This window comes from Pantherophis guttatus, chromosome 8 (genome assembly GCF_059756535.1).
Source record: "Pantherophis guttatus breed Tessera chromosome 8, ASM5975653v1, whole genome shotgun sequence".
In the NCBI taxonomy this organism is placed as follows: domain Eukaryota; kingdom Metazoa; phylum Chordata; class Lepidosauria; order Squamata; family Colubridae; genus Pantherophis; species Pantherophis guttatus.
The window spans coordinates 44,450,001-44,466,941 of NC_142070.1; the positions used below are offsets into that span (position 1 = coordinate 44,450,001).

The following is a 16,941-nucleotide window of genomic DNA, read 5'->3' on the forward strand; positions in this document are numbered from 1 at the left end:
AGGAATCATGAACAGCCATAAAAATAATATACAAAAGAAAAAAGAAAAAAGGGCAACCCCATGTAGACTGTGTTATGGTAACCCATTCATAAGGTGACTCTAGGGCCTCTTGATTAAACAAAGGCCACTCTGTCACACTAAGTATACTCATACAAAGGCTATTTTGATCCCAGCTGCCACCTGCCACCTGCTGGTTGTGCACTAGTCTTGTATGGTGAGAAGTGCAACCCCATCTAAAACCAGAAAGGAAAGTTCTCCAGAGGTAGGGCTCCCAAATATCTGAAGCCATGCAGTCTTCTCAGGATTGAGCCAGTCTGTTCCTCCCCATTCAGACCCACACAGCCTCCAGAACGGAGACAAGCACTTGACTAACATAGCATCACTTCACTAACACAGAACCAAGAAGCATAGTTTGGAATCATCAATAGACTGATAATACATGTTGGACCAACAGATAACATCACCCAGTAATTTCATGAGGATGTTAAATGGAGGTATCCTGCAGCACCTATCAAGTCCTGCAGAAGCCAATAAGTGAGTAGCCTATGGCTCAATTTCCACCCCATCCCCTTTAGCCCTGACTGAAACTGGCCACAGAAAAAGAAGAGGACCAATGCAAAAAGTGATCCCATTCCCAAATCTCAGAGCTGCCCCCGAAGGACAGTATTAAAACTGAGAACTCAAGGAGCACGAGGAAAGGCATACTTATCCTAATTCTGGCTAGACCAAAAGTCATCCATAAGAGTGTTCAAGGGTGGCTCCATAATGTGACTTGGCCTGAAAGCCAAATGAAACGGGTCCAGATAATCAGCCTACTCTGGAGCTGAAGCCCAACCTCATTCTCAACAAACTTTCCTATATAGGATGAATAGAGAGTGGATGGAGTTGCCCAGAATTGTTGGATCCAGTGATGGCCTCTTGAGGAGAGGGTGTACCTTCAAGACTGCAAAGATAATCCCCTCCATACAGTTCTCACTGCATGGATTCAATGGCAGGTCACCTCTCAGAAGGCTTTGATGAATGATGGGGGACCTGGATTTAAGAAACAGGGGAGCTTGAGTTCACAAAGGAGGCCCTTGTCCACTTCATTAGGAATCACAGGCAAAAATACATTCCAGATAACTTTATAAAACTGGCCCAGGTACTACTGCTGGAATTGTCCAATTGGAAGCCAATTCAAAGTGAATCTGAATTACTTTAATAAATAGCAAGAATAATCCTCACAATGATTTATAAAAATGTTCCCATGACTCATCCTCCCCCCACCTCCAGAGAACAAGTTACCTTAAATAGGACCATTAAAGATCAATGTATCATATTTTATTTTAAAAAGGAAATTTCTAAGGAAAAGGTTAAGGACTGATTAAAAAAAACTGAGCAATCTTAAGGAACAGGTATTTCACTTTAAAAGGTACAAATAAATCAGGAAAGAATCTATCATGATCTCTTCAGAAACAAGTTCTCCCAAGCATGATTCTTCCAAGAATTTCCTGATTTGTTTTCCTTAAAACTTTCTTCTCAAACATTAGAGTAAGAGAATCACCTATCCACAAATGTCATACTATTCAATTGGGAAAACAGTCTCATTGGCCTAATGAGACCATTTAGAACTGGGGTTTTTGGACTTTAAAGAAAACTAAAGCAGAATGTAACACGTCTTGGGTGTTGAAGATGGAAGATGTTAGTAATCTCACAATTACAGTAAGGGCTCTAAAAGAGGAAAAGGTAATTAGAAAAGAATCTAAGATAGGTGAGAGTTCCTGAAATACAGTAAGGGATACTAATAAGGGAAAGAGCTAACTGGACAAAAGGGGAAAAAAGGAGAAAGGCATTTGTAGGCACAACTCACATAATCTTTGTCATCAGATGCCATCTGGACTGGAGTCCTCTCTTCTTTCTTAATCAGCCTCTCATATAAATCACTGACAATGAATGATGGATAGTATCTGTCTTTCAGTGTTTCATAAACATCAGCCTGAATTTTATAAAACACTTCAATGCCCTTGTTGCCCACAAGACTCTGTTGTATCTCTTTGTATAGCATTTTTTCCACAGGAATTTCTCTGCTTTCCACAAAAAAATTCTGATAGATTTGACTCACAAGTTGAGGTATTTCAGCCTGAAAAGAAAGAAAAACATCCATAATAATCAGCAACTGTTAAATGTTTGTGCCAGCTGATGACCATAATACAATATTGTTTTGATTTGACAATTTAACATTACACTAACAATTCCTCCTCCAACCCAATGGTCAAAAAACAGCTATGTTATTACATGAGAAAAAAAAATCTACAGCTGAAGACCTTCATTAGATACAACCAATATGAAAGAAAAGGCTCAAAATATTGAGGTTCTCCAAAATTTTTCAATGGATAAGGATGGTCAAGAAGCAAAAGATAATGAAAGAAACCAAAGTACATGCTATCACTATTTGCCTACAGGTAGAACTTGAAAACTTTCATACTTTTTGTTTGTTCTACAAAAACTGAATAGTCTTAGCTGCTTTGATGATTGCCAGATACTGATTCTGGGTTTGATTACCCCAATTCAATTTTCTGAAGAAGAGTTCCAATTTAATATACTTGTATTTGTATTGTTCTTGTATAGTTTGTAGATTTGGCGATTTGACTATTCTTCACCAACCTGTACCCTCAAATAGTGCAGTGCTCCTAAAGAGCACTACAATGGAAAACAACCTGAGTGTTGAATTCCATATTCAAATCGTTGTCTCTTACATCAATCAATCTTATAAAGTTATTGTAAGAAGTAGGAACTGGAATATAGGGAATATCATGAATAAATGTAATAGAAATGTAAATGACAATATCAAATTCACCTCAAAATATATGAATAAACAAAAGATTACAGATACAATACACTAGAGCAGGGGTGTCAAACTCAAGGCCCACGGGCCAAATCCTACAGCAGTGTGGCGGCCGAAAATGGGCCACTAAGGGGCTGTTTTGAGCCCCCAGGGCCTCCTACAGCAGTCTGGCAAAAACAGGCTGTGGAGGGCCCAAAAACAGGCCATTTTTGACTCCCACAGCCTCTTACAACAGTTTGGCGCACATTTTATGTTTCTTTCTCAGCCCCATGCACTCTGTCTTCCTTCCTGTTGGCTGCTTTACACATGATTCCTGGTTTCATCCAGTTTAAAAATATGAAACAGGCCTAATCCAAAGAGTTTGCTCACTTATCTGTGGCTGTAATATAATTTGCTAGGTTTTGACTTACAACTGGATTGTGTTCTCTCTCCCATAATGGCTTGTAAACAATATAGTGAGCCCAAAAACTTAAAATACAGAACATGTTTGGATGTAGGATATGGTAGTATGCACAAACTATAAGATTTTTTTTTATTGCAGTATGTCATGTGAAAATGTCCAGTGGTTATTTCTAAATTGTGATTTACTGTGTAAAGCACAAATGGCTGAATTTACAGAACACACAGAATCAAAATCAAATCATATTATGACTGGATAGTGTGCAAATCTGGCAGATAGAAGGCAGCTTTTGTCAAGTATGCATAAAACTCAGTGAAGTCACTGAGATTTAATTGTGTATCCAGTTGTAGTCCAAATAGACCTGGAAATGTTTCCACACAGCATGTATATTTTCTGAATCTTTCTAGACATTTAGCAATATATTATGATGGTTTTGTTGTGTTGTACAGTGTTCCTCTTTACAATGGATAGCTGGAATAAAATTTTAATGTTTTCAAAGAACTGTATGAAAAATGAAAGGGTCAGTGAAAGTATTCTACATAGAGTTAGTTAATATTTCAAAGGACAGGAAAAAGGGAAATCTGAATTGATATTGCCCAAGCAATGGAGAAATGCCATAAATAAGGCAGACAGATTAATACATGAAGAAGACAGAAAAGGAGATATGGATGAATTAAAGAGAAATGAATTATTTTGTTTAAAAGTATTTTAAGGTTCTAAATGTTAACTTATCATTTAACCCAGTAAGTATAAATATAATACCCTGGGTGTTGTTTAGATTGTTTTAACTCACATCTCTGTTCTGACAATATTATGCACATCTTCAAATCTGTTCCCATACAAGAGTCAAGCCCCATATTGAGACTATTTGTGCCAGAAAGTAAATCTCCCACCTCAAACGCCCACCATGGCCATACCCACAATGACCACACCCACCCTGACCACATCCACCCTGGCCCTCTGAGGTCAAACACAACCCTGATGTGGCCCTCAATGAAATCAAGTTTGACACCCCTGCACTAGAGAGTTCATAAAACAAATAATCAAATTTTCCACTGAAAAATTGATACCCAAATACGGTGAACAATTTTCCTGTTGTTACTTTTGAAAAATTGGATGGATGTCAGCCATTCACTGCAGACTGTGTTGGAAGGAAAGGTATTAACAGCCTTTCCCAACCAGTTACAGTTCAGATATGCTAACATGCTGGCTGAGAATTGTACAAGGTACATATGCAACACGTCTGGAGGATCAGGTTAAGAGGATGATCATAATAAGATCAATTTAAATTAACCAACAAAACAATATTTGTAAAATACAACTCCGTTCTCCGTTTTAGAATTAAAACATATTAAGGAACAATTTTGGATTTGAATTCCAGTATCCATTAGTACCCATGATTCAATCATCAAATACCATAGCTTACATTTTCAGTACCTCATTTTCTTAATTCTCTCTTCTCTACATAAGGTAAGTGAGTCTGGGATCTGTCCCCTGTATCATCCCATCAAAGAAATGTTTTATGTACTAAAGCAACGGCAATTTACAAGCTGCATTTAAAAAAACTAAAGGACCTTTTCTGATTTGCATATAAACATGGCACCAACATGTTCCGGCAATATTATTTTTTTGCCATATCCCCACATTGTTGCCTTCATACAGCCCAAGGATGAGATACTTTAAGTTGTTCTCGAATGGGCTTATAGTGTTTTCTCTCTTATTCCAACATGATCCAAGGGCAGCACACGGATACAAAACCTGCTAGGCCATCTGTCACCCATTTGCTTGGTGAGAAATCACTATAGGGAACTGAAACAAGGCAATAGAGACAGGACAGAGATTGGCACTGACGACAGCAACAGTTCATGCCTGTTTTGAATTTTTGCCAATTCAAACAAATCACAAATTCAGCAATGGGAAAGGCCTTTAATTATTTTGATGCAACAATGACTTATAAGCTAAATTTTGCCTCAAGAAAGACTAATTTTCAGAAACCACACTTGACAAACTTATTCATGTACCTTGTTAGCATTCTTCAAGTATTCTACAGATTCCCAATAGCTGATCAGAACCCTCTTATCCATTCTTTCCATGTATATTTGAAAGTGTTCTCTGTAGGATGGATTACACAATATATCTTCAAACTGAAGTATCTGAGAGGTAGGAATGAATAAGATTATGACAATTAACTATTTATAAGCAAGCCAGCTGGTTACAATATCTATTACGTGCAATAAGCCCACATGCAGCATTACTTACTTAAGGCTGCAAGGAGCAGTAAGAATTTGCCGAAGATCCTGAAAACTTGTTTTTGTTCTGCAGATTTTATAATACCCTATAAGTTCAACATTCTTCTAAAAACATGTCATGCTGTTAGAGCAGAAAAACATTCCCTACAATCCATAAGAGCTCCTTATAAGAATCTGTGCATGTCAACAGGTTCAATGCTCTTTTCATTAGTAGCTCTCATATGAGTAGTTGTATTTCAGGGTTTTTTTTCCAATTTTAGTAAGAATATATTAATAAGAACACTCAGAAAATAGGAAGATAATATAGACGTTCTCCATACATGCTATGGAGAGGTGTAAAAAGATCGCAATCATAATTCACAGAACTAGTTGTATCATTCTCAAATTAGATGTTCTGGAAAAAAATGTCCATTTTTGACACAGTATCTCATCGTCTAAGTACTAGTAGTTGTGACATGAGCATAAGCTTAATGTCCTTCAGGATATGAGTTTTATCCTGTGTCTTAAAATGTACATTGCAATTATCCACACCAGCAGTTTTATCCATTTATTGAAGTATATAAGAGAAAGCATGAGAGTATTTCCATCTTCTTTAATGTTTTGAATGCTGCTACATGGACGTGCCACAAACTCCACAACCAACAATGTGGCAGTTTGGGCCACATTTCTTCATAAATGTCACTGAATTTATTAAGACCCATTACCTAGCAAATTAAATTTGAAGGGACTCTGGAAACATGTGAAAAGGGCATTATGTCCCTTCACTGTGGTATGAATGAATTACTTTCCTTAAAGCATTAAAACAGCCATGTCCTCTGGAAGATTTGCACACTTGCCTTCAATATCCTCTGCATATGACTTGAGTTGCACAAAGTAGAAAACCCTCCCCAAGGAAGAAAAGCTAGTAATAGCTTTACCTAGAAATGGACTTCCAGAGTCCAAAACATACCTTTAGACATGGGTATCTGCATTTTAGTGTGCAGAGTTTTCTAAAGAGAGCCAATGTAGTGTACTGGTTAAGGCACCAGGCTAGAAATCAGGAGATGGTGAGTTCTAGTCCCACCTTGGGGACAAAGGTAGCTGGGTGACATTTGACCAGTAACTCTCTCTCAGCCCTAAGAAAGAGGCAATGCCAACCTACTTTGGAAAAATCTTGCCAACGAAACAACAGGGAATAGTCCAGGCAATCACTAGAAGTCAAAATCAACTCAAAGGCACAAAGTAAAAAGAGTTTCCTACATTTCCCCACTTGGCAGCATGGGGAAACAGCAAGACCACCCAATTAGTTTTCAAAGATAATATGAACTTGATTCTTCCAACCTTTTCCCAATCTTGAAAAAAACCTGGAAAACCTTGATATCACCTTTTGCTAAGTACAAGGCATCTCTCCAGGCAGAAATTTGGGGGCAAATGCAGTGGCCTCTACAACAATGAAATTCAATGTACAATAACATCACTGTTAATTACCCCAAAGAAAGTATAAGCATTAGTGGCAAGAAAAATGGCAAATCTTTGTCTATAAACTGAAGCATTTATTTCAGTTCCTGAAGTTGAATCACTTAACTTTTAGGTGATTACAGAAGTCCCTACATGTACAGAAACCAATTCTGGAATCTTGGCTTGGGTATGCCATTTCCATACTCTCTCTTCAATAGACTACAACATCTTTTCTCCCCATCTCAAAATTTTGGATCCCCCCCCTCCCAAAGGTAGCAATCTTCCATGTTTTAGATGCAACATAAAGAAGAAAACGTAGCACTATTATTATTATTTTTTGGAAGAGCCCTCGTGGTACAGTGGTTAAAGTGCGGCATTGCAGGCAAACTCCGTCCACAGCCTGGAGTTTGATCCTGACAGGGCTCAAGGTTAATTCAGCCTCCCATCCTTCTGAGATCAGTAAAATGAAGATCCAGACTGTTGGGGGCAATATGCAAAAATAATGCTTCAATACAGTAAACTGTCCAGAGCGTGCTGTGAAGCACTATGGTGGTGATGATGGTAGGGGCTATATAATCCTAATGCTATTGCTATTGTATCCTTCAAAGTCTACAAATGCCACTTCTCCCATTCATCTTGCCTCTCTTACTAATTTACATAGGTGCCTCCAAATAAGTGTTTTTTTGCATTTTCTGATTGGTTCCACCAACACTTTTCATTCTCCCAGAAAAAAAATTAGTAAAGAAAAAAACAGAACAGTTTTTAGAAAGACGAACCTCTGTCTCTGTTGTTTTCCAGAGAATTTTAGGCAGGCCTTCTATTCTGTTCTCCCATGCATTTTAGAAAATGTGCTAGCTCTGGATCAGCTGTATCAGACATAGTAATATGTCCATTGAGAATCATGGCAAAAATATTTAGCAATGGCTTAACTTCTGAACTGAGGAAAGCTGTTTGTAGGCACACAAAGAAGTCCCTTCTGATTATTTTTTTAGACAATGCATGAGCTATAACAATACAACCTTTTCTCACATTGATCACTCTTACTGGAAGTTTGCATCGTAAGAAGGATACATCCCATAGCACTTTTCAGTGGCAGTTGCATCCTTAGAAGAAACTATAGTAAGTATTGGTTAAGAAAAAACTGCAGTGCTGACTCCCCCAATCAGTCTAAATGCTTCTAATTTTGTTGAGCATTATAGGGAGGAAGCATAGTACAATCACTACTTAGCTGCTAAAATTAAAATCAAAATACTCTGCACTGTGGCAACTCACTCATTCCATATGTCTCACCCAGCCCCACCTCAAACAAAGCTCTCTTACCTTTTGGCTCTGAGGACCTTCACTATCCTCAAAAATACCATCATCTGGTTGGTCATAAACAGGGCCTCCCAGAAGTCGTATGCGTTTTTCACATTGTTTTTTTGCTACCGTTAGTTGATTAATATACCTTTTCATGTTTCTGGCCCTCAAATGATCTGCTTTCATTGCAGCAGTTTCTTTAACCTTGTTCTCTGTAGAAAAAAAATTAAATGTCTGATAGTAAACACTTAATGTAGAATACATTTTAATCCATATAGCAGTCATATCTTCTTAAAATCACAATACACAGAATTATGAATGTCTCACAGTATGAAATGTATATTGAAATTTTTACATATTGCAGCCCATCCATAAAAGATAACATAGGTATTTGCTTCCTAAATGAGATCATTTAGGTGATTTAGCATTCAATTCTATATTCTGGGTTGAGTAAAACTTCCTCAGATTAGGGAAGCAATGTCAACAATCCTGGTTAATTATCAATGATAAATATGAATTATCTCCAGCAAACAAGCCAAAAAGATTTGGAAGAGTTCTAGGGTTTTTTTAAAGTTTTTTTTTACCTTAATAAAATCCAAATTATGTATTCTAGCTAAAATCTGGAAGAAAGACAGTACTTTTTATTAACATCATAGCAATATATTGCTCACAAAAGCATATATCCAAATGTATATAGTCAACCATTCTCTTCATATATTTTAGTGTAGCCTTTGTGCTCCCAAATGAAGCATCTTTTTTTAATAATAGCTAATTTCTCTATAATTTACTCTAAAAAATCCCCGCAAACCACTTTTTAACATACCAGTGAAAGGCAATGAAAAGATAATAGGAAAAAAACCAAGAAGGCTGCCTCTACAAATAAATTATCCTGACTGTAAATGATGCTTCCATAGCAACTATTCAAAATAGCTGAGGGAAATTGCTGTATTTCGGGCCAATCTGAACCTGAATATTAAAAAAAATCAGACAAGTAGCTTTTTCACATAATCATACATAATCACACTATATCAAAGTAAAGTTCAGATTTTATATTTATCAACAAATAATCTTGCTGCATTAAAACATGCATAAATGATTAATACTATCAAATGGAAATATATGTAATTTAAACATTTTAGTTTACCTGTTGCAAATTTGAAGCTGAGAAAACATAATGGGCAAAAGATAGAACTGTTCATTCAAATAACTCTTTGTATACATACATCAGGTTTGAGGCTACTAAATAATTCTGTTTTTTAACTCCAATGCTTAAGAAGATATTTTCAGAACAATGAGAATACAGACCTGATCCATATATTACACCAAGAAGCCAAATGTAATTCTTAAATAGTGTTAAATAGTGTTCAAAATATTAATAAAATATAACATCATATATATTCTGAAAACTCCTTTTTCAAATCCTGGATTCCCTCCACCAATTCTGTAATAGTTCTTGGCAAGAACCACAACAAAAAAATTCAGACTAGCAATTATCCTCTTTCCATAGCAGTGCATGAACTAATGCAAAATACTGATTACAATTAAAATTTCATTAGTTGCTTAATGTACAAGCTCTCAGGTCATAGCTACCTACATTATTTGGTAGCAATGGGTAAAAGAATTCATAAACATTAAAAAATTCCACTTTATACACCATGTGAACCACTGATTTTGACATGGGTGTTGTAATCATGATGGAAAACCATGGTGTATCACTTTATACACCATGTATAAAGTGATACACCATGGTTTTCCATCATGACTGATTACAACACCTATGTCAAAATCAGTGGTTCAGATTTGAATTATCTATGGGTTCAGTCATGCATGCATCTTACAAGAGTGAACCCTGTATTAAAAATTACAAAAAAGTTAAATTCTCCAGGTTAACTATCCCTGAAGCAGCCGATCTTCAACCTAATCTAAAACTGTTTTTCAATCTCAGGGCCTTTAAGATGTCTGGACCTCAACTCCCAGAATTCCTCAGCCAGCATGGAAGCTGAAATCCACACATCTGAGAATTGAGAAGCGCTGTTCAGAGAACAGAAACACTGTTCAGAGACATTCAAGCATTTCACTAGTAAGATCTGCAGCGTTTGCACTTCCACTTTCTTCCTCATTTTATCTATTCTTTTCAGCAAATGTAAGAGAACCACTATCTCAATTTACAGGAAATCATTTGGGGGGACGACTCATTTTCCTGTTGAGTATTTATTATTTATTTAGACTTGTATGCTTGACCATCTCGCCCTCAGACATTAAATTATGGGACTTTACTGCATTCTCTGAACAAACAGCAGACTTTAAAAAGAATATTCTTTGTTCTTTCTGCTGGATTGGTGCTTTGGATATTCAGACGCTATTGACTCGTTAAATCAGATAGGATCCCTGGTTGAATGGATAGTTCTTTGCAAACTTCTCCAGAACTGAAGCTTTTCAGTAACTATGATGGCTAATAAGTGCCACCCAGAGTCATTTCAATATGAGATAGGCAGCAAATAAATTTATTAAATAAAATAATAAGTCTAATAAACTGAAGATGAATGCTCAGTCTAAAAAGTGTATTAGTTGAAAATTTGTGTTCATGAATAATGTGCATCTCTAATTAGTTGTAGTAAAATTAAGGAATATATTAAACAGGGAACTGTACTCAAGCCTTGAATCAATAAATGTATTCAATTTCATATTGTGAACTTTCTTTTGTGTGATTGTGCCTATCAGGCACAAAGATCCCGAAAACTGGAAAATAAATTCTGTCTTCCCCCTTTTTTACTATGTCCAAGACTCAATGATTTCATTTTGGACTAGCTGAGCTGATGATAATGATCAATCAGATTTTTGTTATAGGTCAGATTCAATCTGAGTGAAAACCAAGGATTGCTGCATTCTGCAATGTATTCTTGGAAATTTTTTAGAATAAATCATCACAGTGAAATTGTAAGGAGCAAAGGTCTTGATATCAATTTATCCCATGCAAGTACTAATCAGCTTTGATCATCTTTCTTAGACACTGAGCTGACACACAGTCAGCCGCTTGCTGTCACCTGTTTAAACAGGAAGCCATCTCCCTTAGTGGTGATTAAATACTACATTTCCCTAAGGGTACCCAGTACTGAAAGCTTAGCAGGTTTAATTCTTAACCAGAATTTGAAATTACTCTGGTTTAAAAAACCCTTTGGAGAAAACCCAGGTTAGAGCTTTAGGCCAGGGCAAATGCACAATGTTAGTAAAGAACAGAGGGGATACGCCAGCCTTATGACGCAGTCCAGTCAAGAAGCACACTCAGACTACTTCTAAGTGTATTGTAAGTTTAATTAACAGAATCCTACAAGTGTGAAAGGCTTGTAGGATTCTGTTCTCTCTCCTCATCTTTACAGTCCAAAAAACTACCTAGTTCCCTTCTGAGATGTTTGCTATAGCCACATTCATTTTCTGGACTAAGTATCCTTTGTCTGACTATTGTCTAGTTTACAACTGTTCCACCTGTCTCCTAAGGTCATTCCCACTACCATTAGAGGATGTTATATAAAGAGGAGGTGGAATACTAATCAACAGTTAACTTTTAACCATTATTAAGATGAAATCAGATGACTATGGGTATTAGCTCAGTTTTGGTTAATTCATGAAATCATGTGCCAAAAGTTTTAAAAATGGGTGACATCATGATTATTGTTGTCTCTGAAAAATACATGCTGGCCTTCCTTACATTTGTTTTAAAGAAATGAGGAAAATGGTGTAATTGTGGATCTGTGGAAAAAATGAGAAGTCTACCAGCACATTTACCATCTAACAATTTTTATTAAAAGGCATAGGCTTTCATGAATTGCAGACTTTCAGTTTATGTCTTTTCATAAAATGTGTTAAAAAAGGGCCTACCAGACTGCCGATATGATTCTCCTCCATATCAAATATATATAAAATGCAAAGTATTTAATGATCAAAATATCTTGGCTTCAGCTGTTCTAAGTTTTCCAGATATGTTTCAACAACAGAATATATTTCAACCTTACAAGTCTATTTTGCTAAAATCAGAATAGACCATTTGTATGTTACAGCACTTCTGATAAGATTGGAGCAGCTCATTCCAAAATCAGATTAATTCTCTTTCCATCTCCCTCTGCCAGCTTAGGTTAAAACCAGTGAAATACTTAATAGGCTTGTTCTACAAATGCAGGGTACAACTTTACAAAATAGGGTATATACATTGCTATAACTCTAATACATTATTTTAAAAAATCCAAAAATATATTGTTCCTGATAGAAATTATGCAAAAATGGTAAAATATGATAAAATAGCTAAAGATTTCAGATTTAAAATTGGCAATGCTTTGTTACCCACACCCATGTAAGCTTCCTGTACCCATAGGATTGCGTGCTTTCCCACAACAGCTTAAAAACTACACACACATTACCTATCCGCACCAAAATGTTTAAGGGGCAGAAAGCTCTTTAATATATAATTTAACATATAATTAACAGAGACACTAACTGCTACTACTGCATTTACTCAAACTGAAATCTCTTTAAGTAGAGTGGGAACAAACCCTTCTGAGAAAGAAATGTTCATTAATGGAGTGTTTGTTCAATTTTGAAAGAGACGACTAACCTCATGCTGAAAAGTACAGCAAACAGGGACTCCTAATGGCCCATGACCAAGTAGGTGAAAGAAGAAAGCAATACATGTCTTTGATCACACCTTTAGTTGAAAACACTTGGCAGGCTGATATGTAATAATATCACCATTCTTTTAACGTCTTTCCATTCTCCTTCTTCTTTCTGAATAAGCTTACAACTAATACTTTGTGCATTTCCATATATTTATGAAATAAAATGATTGATATTTCATCACATTATGCTTATTTCTGATATGACGTCAGTGCATGAGCCTATTATTCAGCTCACAGTCCTAAAACCAAAATACTCATATCTAACTACATGTATCATGGCTGATTAGTTCAGAAACACATTAAACCCAATATATCTTATAATCAACTTGCTTCTTCAGTTTCACATATTTTCCATGTGGACAAAAAGCAGAACGGACTGATACCAATCAAAGATAAAGCAAACAATCTTCTAGCAATATCTAGGAAAATATAATTAACACTGAACTGTGGGCATTATTCTAATCCTTTTCCTCTCCAGACCAAATATAAAATACCCTATAAATCAAGAAGCATTATTTTAAAAAATTACATACTGATCATTAAAATTTATTTAAGGGGGGGGCAAATGTTGTGAATTAAGACTGCCATCATACTCTATTCTGGATCCAGCCAACTATGGTTAGGATTAAAAACAGGAGCGTCTGCGGAAGGACCAAGGGAAGACAGAAAGATGAAAGCTTCACAATGCAAGTTTATTTCTTTTATAGGTGTACCATGTATATGACACACTTGTATGAAATGGACAGGGTTTGCAACATAAATTCACCAATGTTGCTCTTGTTATTCTGAAAAAAATCTGAAAGCTTCTGCAGATATTGATGTTTAGAGAGCTTTGACAGCCAAGTTGGTTTCAATAGGAGATGATTACCCTGAAGAATAGCACAGTCAGATACCCTGCTACTGTCTGCTAGAATCCTCAGAATTAGGTGTCCAAAAGTATAAAATTATATTTTCAGAACAGCTACAATAAAGGCTGATTACAATCAGAGACTAATTTAATAAACAAACGGTGTTATTTTTTAAAGCCCATTACTTCATCTAAATAAAGCACATCAAAAGATGTTTCCTCTGCAAAGAAAGACAGCTGCTCCTGATTTATCTTTTTTTTAAATAGAGGAGAACATCCAGGACATATGATTTTCAATAACACCTATAATGATTTTATAGAACATTGGAATTGAGGGAAAATTCAATTTCCTGTCAAAGAAAGAGGGACGCACTCAGATTGAAAAGCTACATAGAAAAGCTCTGTGACATTTATGCCACGTCCAGCATCTCATTCTCATCAGCCTGCAAAAGTTCAATAAAGATTGGGTATCAGCTTGCCACCAGAAGGCCATTTCTGGCAGAACGTTTAGCCAAGGATATAGGAAAGACACATCTGAATCTGCAACCATTTTTCAGGGAAGATTTGTAGCTTTATCTCTCTTTTGGGTGGGGTGTGTGGGGGGGAGAAGGGGGGTGAATATATTAGCCAAAAAGGACACTTCAGGGAAAGTGTGTAATAGCAATGCTGACCAGGAGAATGGACCAAATAATAGTCATGGTGCTGAAGGACATAAAGAAAAGATGCACCTGCCTCTACCCTTATTTTAACTCTGACCAACTGGTCGCTATAGAAACAGCAGGAACATACAGGCTGTGCTGACCTTTTTTCTTCCTAATCCTTTCATCTATATTTTTCTTTCAGATTGTAAAGGAAAATATTGTATTTGTAAGCTAGAGTCAGAGCCTTTTTGCTTCATGACTGAAGTAAAAATAATCCAACTTTCATTCATACATATTCATTTTTTTTAAAAAAAAATGACATCGGGGAAAAAAATTCTGATAACTCCAACACAGATGTAGACCCAATAGTAGAGAATATAAGTAGCTCAGTGCTGAACAATTGGGCTCTTACTATTACCTAACTTAGTTGTTGTTACAGATATTTTATTACCCAGCTAGATAACATCACCATATCAATCAGTGTATCATCTCCCGTGTCTGTTTCCCATGATGTTATCTAGGTGAGCAGTCAAACTTCTGCAGGAAATCCAACAAGCCCAGTAAATTCCAAGAACCCAGCATGACTATCTGTGGTGATCTCATATCAGAGTTACTGATAATCATGTTTAATCAGTAGTGCCACTTATGGAAGGATTAGAGTCTTGCTGTTTTTTCCTGGAGGATTATCATCAACCCCAGTTAGACCTGTGGGTAACTGGAATGTTGAAAGAAGTGAGCCATCCACTTAAGACTCACTCCCACCAAGACCACTGAAATAACATCCAACTCCCTGTGGACAGATACTGGATTAACCTCTATTTTACACTGCACCCAAAACAGCAGCATCATTCAACAGCAATAAAAGAAATTATCCCTCAAAGCACTTCAGCTAGTTTTGTCAACATAATTAGTTCTGACATATTTTAAAGCCAGTCTGCTAAGTGATGTATAGCAAAGAGCCAAGGCATAGCATAACAGCATTAAAGTTATACAAGCAGTTTCAGCACAACATGAGGAATTAGGATCAGATTAGTTATTTTGAATTTATCCTGTATCTGAGTTCCAAAGATATAATCAGATCAGAGATGCCTTGAGGCAAAATGTGCCTACATTTATACTGCAGCAGTGATATTTTTCTTCCATAGTTCTTTTACCCGTTGAAATAAATGATCAATGAAAACATGGAGGGAATCCCAAAATACTAATTTTGGGATTATATTATGCCCAATTAGTTCTATTGCCTTGAATAAAAGGCATCAATCATTTCAAATGCACTACCTATCTTTGGGAAGGCTGACTTTTGTATATAAGATATGGAATAGCTGCCTCCTTTAAAACCCCCTGCATTAACCCTTAGTAGGACTTATGCTGAGATTTCTAGAAATGTACTGTAGGAGTTTGTTTGCCCCAGAAAAAAATTGAAAACCTCTTCTAGAAAAAATTAAAGTTGCTACAGAATTCTGCTTGCAAAGTTGATCAAGATAGGAATTTGATCAAGACTTCAGCCAGGAAGTATCCAAAGGAAAATGTCTGGGAGTTCACTGAGACTTCAATGTGGTAGCCTTCTTTATGTGTGATACACCTGATAGAAATGGGATCATAATGCACTATAGTCTTCCTCTATTAAGTTTTTCTCTCCTTATCTGTCCATTCAGATACTTTGTAGAAGGGAAGAAAGAGAGAATCCAATCTGTTCACAGTAAGCCTATAAGTTTTTCTTCCAAAAAAAAGTTTTTGGAAGCATATTTCTAAAATTCAGCTGAAAGAGATGGGTTAAAGAGTGTTGTGGAAACCTAGTGATGCAGATGTGCAGTAATATAATAAATATTTCATCAGTGTATGCTCTCTTTTACAAAACAATAGCTATCAGCAGAGAAGTTGCTCTATTCCACTATAATCTGAGAAAATCATGCATTTCAACAGTCTTTTTCTAGAAAAGGACACAAAATTGGCCATTTAAAAAAGTGTTCAGAACAACAAAGGCCCCCAAATTGACCAAATAATAGTTTTACCATTCAAACTTTAAGAACTCCAATGTTAATTTTATTTTAAATTTTTTTTTAATGAAATAAAGCACACAAGGAACTATTTATACTGAGACAGACATTTATTTTTGGCTGCCAATGTCTGCAGCTTCTGTTTATTATTTCATGATGTTTTAGTAAATAAATTCACATAGTCATTCACAACTAAGGCAACAGAACCTACATCAAGTAGCAACAAAGTAAGAGAAGCAAAACTGGAATATACAACTCTTATTAAAGAATACGAGAATTGTAAATGAAAATGGTTTCTTTGCTGTTGCAGAAATTGAAAAGTCTGAGATAGGCATTATTTTAATTATGTATCCTTCATTGTTCTTATAATGAATGTGATCCACTTAACTGGGCCTTTAAAACTTGACATCAAAAATATATGGTTACACATTATTATTATTATTATTAGTAGTAGTAGTAGTAATAATCTTATTTGTTGCCTGATGCTCAATGACTTTGAATGTTTTTAATTGCTTAAAACAATCTAAGAAATCACAATCACATCAATAGAACATTTAGAATGATTAATACCTATAGAAGC

The 16,941-nt window shown here is 36.0% G+C and overlaps 1 protein-coding gene across 2 annotated transcripts in view; it reads right to left on the bottom strand.

The window, feature by feature from the left end:
- Positions 1 to 16,941, bottom strand: part of SNX25 (sorting nexin 25) — a 60,066-nt gene that overhangs the window by 18,798 nt on the left and 24,327 nt on the right. For both annotated transcript variants that reach the window (XM_034442903.3, XM_034442902.3), the window contains exons 7-9: positions 8,231 to 8,421; positions 5,246 to 5,377; positions 1,850 to 2,119 (exon numbers count right to left, since the gene is read on the bottom strand). In XM_034442903.3, the coding sequence (XP_034298794.1) occupies positions 1,850 to 2,119; positions 5,246 to 5,377; positions 8,231 to 8,421 (593 nt within the window). The remainder of the gene's footprint in view (positions 1 to 1,849; positions 2,120 to 5,245; positions 5,378 to 8,230; positions 8,422 to 16,941) is intronic.